Below are 11313 nucleotides of genomic sequence, written 5' to 3'. Positions count from 1 at the left end.
GGAATAGTTACTTGTGGAAGTTAATGGATTAAGTAAATAAATTTTATATTCAATTCTGATTAAATAGGTATATTTATAAATTATATTAATCTTATATTTAATTAAATATTTATAAATTATATTAATCTTATATTTAATTAAATATTTATAAATTATATTAATCTTATATTTAATTAAATATTTATAAATTATATTAATCTTATATTTAATTAAATATTTATAAATTATATTAATCTTATATTTAATTAAATATTTATAAATTATATTAATCTTATATTTAATTAAATATTTAAGTATTTTAATGTAAAATTTGTTCGTGATCCGGAATTGAACTCGGGTCACATCGTTCGCCTGCGGATAGTTCACCGCCGAGCCTTTGACTTCCTTAGGGAAATTATTAAAGTAAAGGAACCATTATGATAAGGCGGGTTTTTTTACTAAACGGATGAATACAATCAAGGTTACTAGAATACAATATCTGTGGATATTGTTTATTGAATTTGGTTTTTTAATTTTTGTGAACTTGTTAAAGTCTAACTTTTTTTAGCGCAGGCCGCAGATAAGATGGTTAAACTGTAGAACCCGTTAGTTTTTTGTTATTTATTTAGTTTTTTTAGTCTTTTTAAATCTATTGTGTGTTTAGCTGTATTAGATTTCAAGGGTAATAGTTCATTAAAGAAGAAAATATCGAGTTGTTTACATCGTGCTCTTACACTACTGTTGGTCTGGGTTTTTAACTGGGTCGTCATTACTCGACAGCTATGGTCTTCGTGGAAATTTGTTAGAATGGGTCCGTGACTATTTGAGCCACCTCAAAAACGTCATCAAATGTAATGGAGTCGTCACTGAAGTAACATATCCGGTCACTTGCTACTAGGGAGTGTTTATAAATTAATTACCTACTTAAATACAATATAATTAATAGTTATATATTATACTATTATTAATATTAAAATTTTAAATTATATTATTATTATAATTAATGTTCTATATTATCTTATTATTAAAACTAATATTTTATATTACCTTATTATTAATGCGCCCCATCTACAACAAGATATTATCATATTGGGCGACTTCAATTTACCTAAAGTTAACTGGTCGGGGAATGACACATCCGACTGCACTCATTACGTCCGTAAAAAATCTTGCCACATCTTTGACATGTGTTACGCTAGCAACTTACACCAAGTTAATTATTTAAAGAATCACTGTAACCACGTTTTGGACCTTTGTCTCACTAATGTATCTAACGCTATTATTTGTCCTCTCCCTGATCCATTTGTTGATGTAGATGTCGCTCACTCACCTTTTGTATTGCATTATACCACGTTATCCGATGGTACAGTCCCATCTAGCGTTAAAAATTTTAATTATCTTAAAGGTGATTATCACAGCAAAGACTATGAGAGGTTTCACATAGTCTTTGATCACAGCCTATATACATTTCTGAGATATTCCGACTGGTCTGAATTCTACAATCAAACAGATGTTGACTTTTGCGTAAATGAACTTACGAGTAAAATTGATTCGGCCATGAATGTATTTATTCCGAAAAAAGTGTACAAGAGGTCAAAAAATTATCCAGATTGGTATTCACCGGAATTAATTGCTTTATTTAAACGTAAAACATACTATCACAAAAAATTTAAGAGCACAGGTAATCCTCTGGATTACGCGCATTATACCGAGCTCCGAGCTAACTCTAAAATTTTAATTTAAAGAGACAATTGCGATATGAATAAGAATTTGTGTGATTTGGCACTAAAACATCCTAAAATGTTTTGGAATTACGTAAATCGTAATATTAAGAGTCAACCAATGGACATTAGGTTAAAACAAGGGGAAAATTTCGTTACCAGCCCAAAGGATTTAGCAGATATATTCCTGGATAATGTTTCTAATATAGCGGTTGATACCGTCAGTCGTGACCAACCTTTTGACTACGGTGCTTCTAAATTTTTCTCAGATACCTTTAACACTTTCACAATCACTGATCTTGACATTAAAGCTGCTATTATTAAACTTAAACTTACATTTTCTACTGGAGTTGATAACATTCCTCCATTTATAGTTAAGGGCTGTGGCGATATTTTTACGCCTCTACTCGGACACATTTTTAATCTGTCCATTCGTTGTAATAAGTTTCCCAATTTATGGAAATCGGTGTTTGTAGTCCAATTTTCAAGAGCGGTTTCGCTGGTGACGCCAAAAATTATCGTCCTATTTCTTTATTATGTGTTTTTGCTAAACTTTTTGATAGCATTATGCACGCGAAATTATCTAGTTGGTTCAGCGCCTTTCCAAACCCATGTCAACATGGTTTTACTAAAGGAAAGAGTGTAGAAACCAACCACGTCACCTTTCTTAACACCTTAGCACCCAATATTGATGTTATATTTTTAGATTTAGCCAAAGCCTTTGACAGGGTGTCACATCACTACCTTCTAAAAAAGCTCGACAGCTATGGTCTTCATGGAAATTTATTAGAATGGATTCGTGATTATTTGAGCCACCGCAAAAACGTCATCAAATGTAATGGAGTCGTCACTGACGTAACATATCCGGTCACTTGTGGAGTCCCGCAGGGGTCCTCACTCGGGCCGCTACTATTCAATATGTACATCTACGACCTTCAATTTAGATTAAAGCATTCGGAACTCTATCAGTTTGCTGATGATAATGAAGTTTGTCGTGTTATAAGGGATGTAGGTAATTGTGACTCTCTGCAAATTAATTCCTGGTGTAAACAAAATAATTTACCAATTAATCCCACAAAATCAGTAGTCGTTTCTTTTTCTAGAAAAACCAATGTCATTTGGTATAATTATAGAATTATTAATGATGAAATCACTCGAAAAAGTAGCACTAGAGATTTATGGGTCATTTTTGGCAAAAACCTAAATTTCCGGAAACAAATACAGAACATTATTAGCTCCTGTAAACGTTAGGAGTAATTCTTAAACTTAGCAAAAACATTAAATCTCGTAAACATTTTATTTTATTATATATAAGCTTAATTCGTTCCAAAGCTATGTACGGGTCATTGACCTGGGGAGGTTTTAGTAATTATCTGTTACTTAACATAGAAAAAATTCAACGTAAATTTGTAGATCAACTATATTATTTCTTTCTTCGAAAACACTGCAGATATAATTACAAAAATATACTTAAAGACATTGGATTAAATACCCTTTCCACCATTCGTGAGCAAACTGAGCTAATTTTTATGTTTAAACTAACAAATAACATTACATTATGCTCAAATCTTTTACACTATATCAATCTATGTCTGCCTAATTATAAAACAAGAAATTTTAATTTGTATAAACCGAAAAAAGCCAATTAAATCCAATTAATAGAGTAAAACTATGTAAATAAATATAGTGGCAAAATTGATATTTATAATTGCAGAATTGCCCATTTAAAACGAGTAGAATATTAAACTTCTCATTTATATACTCAAAATACACTCAAAATTGTTTAAATTGTTTTGAAATTTTCCCTTTTTTTTCTTCCACAAGTAACATGTATAATTTTTTAAACTATATATTTTTGGAAATCGTTAAACTTTTTCTAATATCATGTACTAAGTACAAACTGTGTGTTAATTTGCTGATACAACCCTGTATTGTTTTAATGCACATTAAACCACTTTTTCATTTCATTTCATTTCATTTCAATATTAATATTTATATTTTATATTATTATTAATATTAAAACATTTATATTATCTTGTTAATAATATTAAAACATTTATATTATCTTGTTAATAATATTAAAACATTTATATTATCTTGTTAATAATATTAATATTTGTATATTATCTTGTTAATAATATTAATATTTGTATATTATCTTGTTAATAATATTAATATTTGTATATTATCTTGTTAATAATATTAATATTTGTATATTATCTTGTTAATAATATTAATATTTGTATATTATCTTGTTAATAATATTAATATTTGTATATTATCTTGTTAATAATATTAATATTTGTATATTATCTTGTTAATAATATTAATATTTGTATATTATCTTGTTAATAATATTAATATTTGTATATTATCTGGTTAATAATATTAATATTTGTATATTATCTGGTTAATAATATTAATATTTGTATATTATCTGGTTAATAATATTAATATTTGTATATTATCTGGTTAATAATATTAATATTTGTATATTATCTTGTTAATAATATTAATATTTGTATATTATCTTGTTAATAATATTAATATTTGTATATTATCTTGTTAATAATATTAATATTTGTATATTATCTTGTTAATAATATTAATATTTGTATATTATCTTGTTAATAATATTAATATTTGTATATTATCTTGTTAATAATATTAATATTTGTATATTATCTTGTTAATAATATTAATATTTGTATATTATCTTGTTAATAATATTAATATTTGTATATTATCTTGTTAATAATATTAATATTTGTATATTATCTTGTTAATAATATTAATATTTGTATATTATCTTGTTAATAATATTAATATTTGTATATTATCTTGTTAATAATATTAATATTTGTATATTATCTTGTTAATAATATTAATATTTGTATATTATCTTGTTAATAATATTAATATTTGTATATTATCTTGTTAATAATATTAATATTTGTATATTATCTTGTTAATAATATTAATATTTGTATATTATCTTGTTAATAATATTAATATTTGTATATTATCTTGTTAATAATATTAATATTTGTATATTATCTTGTTAATAATATTAATATTTGTATATTATCTTGTTAATAATATTAATATTTGTATATTATCTTGTTAATAATATTAATATTTGTATATTATCTTGTTAATAATATTAATATTTGTATATTATCTTGTTAATAATATTAATATTTGTATATTATCTTGTTAATAATATTAATATTTGTATATTATCTTGTTAATAATATTAATATTTGTATATTATCTTGTTAATAATATTAATATTTGTATATTATCTTGTTAATAATATTAATATTTGTATATTATCTTGTTAATAATATTAATATTTGTATATTATCTTGTTAATAATATTAATATTTGTATATTATCTTGTTAATAATATTAATATTTGTATATTATCTTGTTAATAATATTAATATTTGTATATTATCTTGTTAATAATATTAATATTTGTATATTATCTTGTTAATAATATTAATATTTGTATATTATCTTGTTAATAATATTAATATTTGTATATTATCTTGTTAATAATATTAATATTTGTATATTATCTTGTTAATAATATTAATATTTGTATATTATCTTGTTAATAATATTAATATTTGTATATTATCTTGTTAATAATATTAATATTTGTATATTATCTTGTTAATAATATTAATATTTGTATATTATCTTGTTAATAATATTAATATTTGTATATTATCTTGTTAATAATATTAATATTTGTATATTATCTTGTTAATAATATTAATATTTGTATATTATCTTGTTAATAATATTAATATTTGTATATTATCTTGTTAATAATATTAATATTTGTATATTATCTTGTTAATAATATTAATATTTGTATATTATCTTGTTAATAATATTAATATTTGTATATTATCTTGTTAATAATATTAATATTTGTATATTATCTTGTTAATAATATTAATATTTGTATATTATCTTGTTAATAATATTAATATTTGTATATTATCTTGTTAATAATATTAATATTTGTATATTATCTTGTTAATAATATTAATATTTGTATATTATCTTGTTAATAATATTAATATTTGTATATTATCTTGTTAATAATATTAATATTTGTATATTATCTTGTTAATAATATTAATATTTTATATTATGTTATATAATTAATTTTAATATTTTATATTATGTTATATAATTAATTTTAATATTTTATATTATATTATTAATTTCAAGTTCAGTGTATTATCCAAAAGCATTGGATGATATAGTCGTAGCAAAGCGTATTCCAGGAAAAATACAAAAAGGAAAGAATCTATGTAGGGTAAAGTTTGACCCAAGGCCTCTAAGTCGTCGTACTCTTGTGCCAGACAAACGTTTAAGACTATTTGAAAGACTAAGTGTCAACAAATTAAGTTCAAGTTGCGCTTTTGTAACAAACTTTCAGAATAGTGCAATATTATCTATTCCTAGTCCTTCTAAGAGTCCTAAGGATTCAGCAACCATGAAAAAAGTCATCCAAAGCTCAAAAAAGAAGCAGAATGAAAAACTTTGCGCTCCTAGTACCTGTAACGCTGTAACGAGTGAAAATAATATGGCCAGCCCAAGAAAAGCTCTTGCGAACATAAACGTTCTATCAATCAACAGCAAAAATAGTGAGACAGAATCTCTATTTGGAAGACGTTTCCGCACAAAGGTTTTTGAATATGCGAAAGAAAACAAGTTGGCAAGCCAAAATATACCTCTCCTCGGAAGCATTGTCCCTAGTGGTATTAATCCCTCGAGTTAACCCTTAAAGATATATATCCGCAATTTAGAGTTATTTACTAAAAACGTAATCCCGGTTCAATCCCGCACGGTATACAATTTAATTATAATTAAAATAATTGAGAAGTAACAACCGAGTTTAATTTATTCAGAATATTATAAATAAAGTAGTTACAACAGTGAGTTAGACGAACTAGAACAACGCACAATTGAATTTAACCCTATTTACAGAACAATTTTATCAGTTAAATATAATACGAAGCCAATTTTAATGAAAGAAATATCTACAGAGGGTATTTGTATTTTTCTCGCTTACGAAATACTTGCCGCATAGTTAACACTCATTTTATTTCAACGTTCGCCCTTGATGAAGATACCGTAGATATCTGGGAGTGGACGACTCGTAGACTGTCGTAGCCATCCTGTTGACGTTGTGACACATACCGCGTGAAAAAGACCAAAACCGTCCAATTTCCAATATCATATAATGACTCGCACACCCAGGATATCAATGACTGCATTAGGAATCGTAGATATCCAAATATCCACACCAACAAAAAACTTATTAACACGAAGCGAAAATCTTACCATTCACAAAGCACAGAAAGCCACTTGACTAAACGTATATCAATAAATGACCGTAGAGGGAATAGTTAGGGTTCTTTATAAATAAACACAAACGAACCCAATTGATGAACTGCATTAAACATCTTAATCAGTCGAGAAAACGTTTAAAATAAATTACGACCGAGTTGAAAACCAGAACGGCTCGATATTTTGTTAATAAATGAATTATTAAGCTTGAAAACAAATACGCTAAACCGAATAGATAAAAATATACGAATGAAAAAACTAAATAAATTACAAAAAACTAACGGGTTCTACCCTTTATCTTATCTGCTGACTGCGCTAAAACAAGATTTGACCTTTAACTTTTCATACGTAAAAAACAAAATAAACATCTACGTAAGGTGTTTATAATCTTCCCACCCAAACAAATATTACGTTTATTTTTATCCCGGTTTTACTAGTATTTAAACGTTAGATAAGTAAACATCAATGGCTCATCGGTAAAACGTCCGCGTTCTAAGATTGTGCCCCGGGTTCGATTCCTGACGACGATCGTATTTAACTACAAATTGATCAATTTCCACAATTGAAAATTTTATACATATTAAGAAAATAAAATGGTACAGGGAAAATTAACGTTAATTGTGGTTAGAGTATATCTCTTGCACGCAGCAGACCCGGGTTCGATTCCCGGCCGGGGCCAATAAATCGCAGATTGATACAAAGACGAATACCGTGTACAATTGGTGGAAACCATGCCATTAGACGTTGAGAAGTTGCATAACACTCAGCACTCAGTCCGTCCCAAAGTCATTAAGAAGACGTTGGAGAGAAAACGTCCGTACAAACACAACAGATTCAACATCCACAACCGTCATAACACAAACACCACAAACTCAACATCCACAACCATCATAACACAAACACAAAAAACTCAACACCCACAACCGTCATAACACGAAATCAACATTCACAACCTATGCATAAACATTACAATAACGCAATGATTAACCTTTGCACGGAAAATGCGAACGCGTTCGCAGGACAGACAGACGCACAGACAGACCCGGTGATTGTAATACCCCTCCAGGGTACAAAGTCCCCTCGGAGAGGTAATTATCCAACCTTATCCGAGGAAGACAGGAATGTCATTAAACTTAAAACTAGAAATCAATCTTCTAGTGCCCAATGGCTCTCCGAGAGAAAAACAGTCTAACATCATCAAATTTCAGTATTTTAGCAAAATGCAGCACCGCTCCTGACAAGCGGCTTTATTCATTACTGTACAGCGATGATGAAAATAACGGTAAGAAGAAATTGGATAATATACCAGCTATTCGCTACGGAAGAGAAATGGAAAATACTGCCCTTTTAAACTACGTGGCCCGTAAAAGCGAAGAAGGAAATCCATTTCAAGTCTCAAAGAGTGGTTTAATAGTGCATAAGAAGTATTCTTTTTTGGCTGCTTCTCCAGATGGGCTTGTGTTAGAATATCAAACAGATAGTCAGGGGAACCTTGAGCTGAAATGTCCTCTCTCAAAAAAAATGAAACTATTGAAAAATGTCTGGAAAACAAAGCTTTTTACCTTTGTAAACGTGATGGTGATGTAACGTTAAAAGATAATCACGCATATTTTTTTCAAGTTCAAGGTCAAATGATGGTTAACGAACGTACGTGGTGTGAGTTTTTTGTATATTACGGAGTCAAGAAAGAGCAGCAGGTTTGCATTCGAGTTTTTAAAGATGAAGCTTTTTGTGATAAAATGCTTAAAAGTTTAAGCTATTTCTTAATTTATGCATTTATCCCTGAAAAGATTTTAAAGAGAGTCAAAAGTAAAGTTCCTTTATATGGTGACAATGAAAAGTATATATCGTTCAAAAATTCTAAACAAAATGATTTAGGCGCTTTCTTATATATGTTTGATTTGTAAGGTCAGATATATTTTTTTCAATAATGGAATAGTTACTTGTGGAAGTTAATGGCTTAAGTAAATAAATTTTATATTCAATTCTGATTAAATAGGTATATTTTACATTTCGTTACCCAAGTTTAAAAACATTGAACTGCTTATATTTTTTAACGAATTTTTAGTTAATTTTCTGATATTATACTTTATTTCATCGTAACAAAAATAGTTTCCTATATTTTCTCAAAGACTCGGTAACTTGAAATTTAATTTTCTCAAAAATTTTCAAGTTACGATGTTTGTAAACTCAGGTAACGATTAAATAGACTAACATTTTTATTTTGTTTTAAAGATTTCTGATTACCACGTGAATAACTTTCTAGAAATCGTCAACTATTGATAAATCTGATTGTTCCTTGATTAATGTTGGGAAGAAATTTGTTAATAACGCACACACCATTATGATCTTTTCAGCCTCATCAGACATTGATAAGGGAATAGGTCCATCGAAAATGTGGAAAGTTTTTATCCGCCTTATAGCTCTTTCAACGTGTACTCTTACTTTTGCTATACTATTAGTTTTCGTAACATTGTTCGCAGGGATTTGAGGTTCTTTGCTTGACCGAAATAGAGGGGGAATGTTTAGCATAACTCCCTCGGGCAAAATGTCTTCAATGTCAAAACCCTTGTCTGTTATTACATCATTTCCAGCCTCCAGGAGGTCCAACACTTTACTGTCCTGTACTATAAACTTGTCAGAAGTAGCACCACCGTGTAGCTTTGAAACGAACGTTACCATCACATCAGGAGATATACCGATTAAACATTTATATGTATTATAATTTTTGTAAGACGAGAAGGTTGCTCTTTGCGCTGAAACAGAGGATGGCCTTTCTACTCTGAATTCCGTACAATGCAAAATCAATCTCGTATTAGGATATTCTTGAAATGTAGTTGGACGATTTAGATTCGTAATGGCAGTAGGTGGAAATGGGCGAAGCAGCTGTTACTCAAAATACAGAAGATGAATCCAAGTTGTACATACATTTGAAATAGAAGCTTCTGAAAGGCCAAACACTCTAGCAAGTTCTCTTAATGGCATTCCCAATCTCAAACGCAGTAAAATTAAAAAAAAAATTAATCTTCTAGAGATAATTGACGTTTAGATCCTCTTTTGGTAGAGGTGTTATCGTAGTTTTCTTTTGTCTTGCTACCATTCCAATATTGCATCACTGATGCCTTCTCTTCCATTTATTCCAATAGGCTTGCAAATGTTTCGTAATTCGGCAAGCCAGTGTAAAAAGTACAAGCCTCAGGGTTGGATTTAATTATTGACACATTTTAAATTCGTTCCTTTAAAGTTTGAGCTTTATGTTTCCACTTCTCTTTACTTTCTTTAAGCATATGAATTTGTACGTCTTTCTTCTTTAGTTCTTCCTTTAACTGACTAATTTCATTCTTCAGCTCTTGTATCGCTTTGTTTCCATTGTCTTCGTCGGAACTTGGTAGAGTTAAAGAAACATTACTGAGAAGGCTTGACATTGTCCCTGTAACAGCTGTACCACTAAGATCACTTATATTTTCCTCATTAACGGTAGAAATTTCCATTTGAATTTCGAGATACACAGGACTATCCTGTAAATTAAATACAATTAAATAATTGAGAGGTCAACCGGAAAAGTTAAAACTATCCTATTTGTAATAACGGTTAAATGTGCTGCCCTTTCCAGAGGTGAGACGAGGGATAAAATATCAATTATTATATATTCTTATTTGTGGTCGGCACTAATCTAAACAACAGCTCTCGCTCATCCGAATGTCCCGCAGTATTATAGTTACATTATTTAAACTAACCCTATCCTATATTATAGATTCACAAATTGATGTAATCTGTAGCCATTGAAATTTGAGAGCCATTTCAAAAGATATATATTCAATCCAGGAAAAAGGGACACATTTAGCCACTTCACTGCACTCATACCTCATTAATAGTAGTACTGTTAAACACTTCAAGATGATCTACTTTACTCTGATTTACTGCAACCACATCTAAAACCGATTGAACAAAATTGAACATTTTATTTAGGGATGCAAGGCCTTAAGAATGTATGTAAATACCTCCGACTTCCACACTTATTTCTTCATTAACAAAACTCGTTATCGCTGTTTCTATTTCTTGAGTTTTACATACCGTATTCCCTTGGGTATCACAGTCTGTTTAAAATAAAAAATTTTACACTATTGAATAATTTATAAGTCTAGTTTCTAACTATAAAATATAAATATTACCTTTACTCTCTACGCTATTCCTTAAAAAAGCTGGGTTGTTTTCTAAGGATAGTTGATCAGCTTTA

The 11313-nt window shown here is 28.3% G+C and overlaps 1 protein-coding gene across 1 annotated transcript; it reads right to left on the bottom strand.

Moving 5' to 3' along the window:
- Nucleotides 1-9338: 9338 nt before the first annotated feature.
- Nucleotides 9339-10501, bottom strand: LOC149958891 (uncharacterized). Its single transcript, XM_090167273.1, has 2 exons — nucleotides 10351-10501; nucleotides 9339-9901 (listed from the first exon to the last, which is right to left on the bottom strand). Exons 1-2 carry the CDS (start codon nucleotides 10499-10501, stop codon nucleotides 9339-9341), a joined length of 714 nt encoding a protein of 237 aa, XP_090023399.1.
- Between the last annotated feature and the right edge of the window lie 812 nt (nucleotides 10502-11313).

This window comes from Leiobunum rupestre, chromosome 2 (genome assembly GCF_980474605.1).
Source record: "Leiobunum rupestre chromosome 2, qqLeiRupe1.1.hap1, whole genome shotgun sequence".
Taxonomy (NCBI): Eukaryota; Metazoa; Arthropoda; class Arachnida; order Opiliones; family Sclerosomatidae; genus Leiobunum; species Leiobunum rupestre.
Note: the sequence above shows the minus strand (reverse complement) of the source record. Positions and strands in the feature narration are given on the sequence as shown.

Bases quoted from the DNA above. Each gene is read 5' to 3' on its own strand.
- LOC149958891 (XM_090167273.1), bottom strand. From the start codon at position 10,501: ATGTCAAGCCTTCTCAGTAATGTTTCTTTAACTCTACCAAGTTCCGAC. The intron at 9,902-10,350 runs GTAAAGAGAAGT...CTACATTTCAAG, and splicing joins AATTCATATGCTTAAAGAAA to AATATCCTAATACGAGATTG.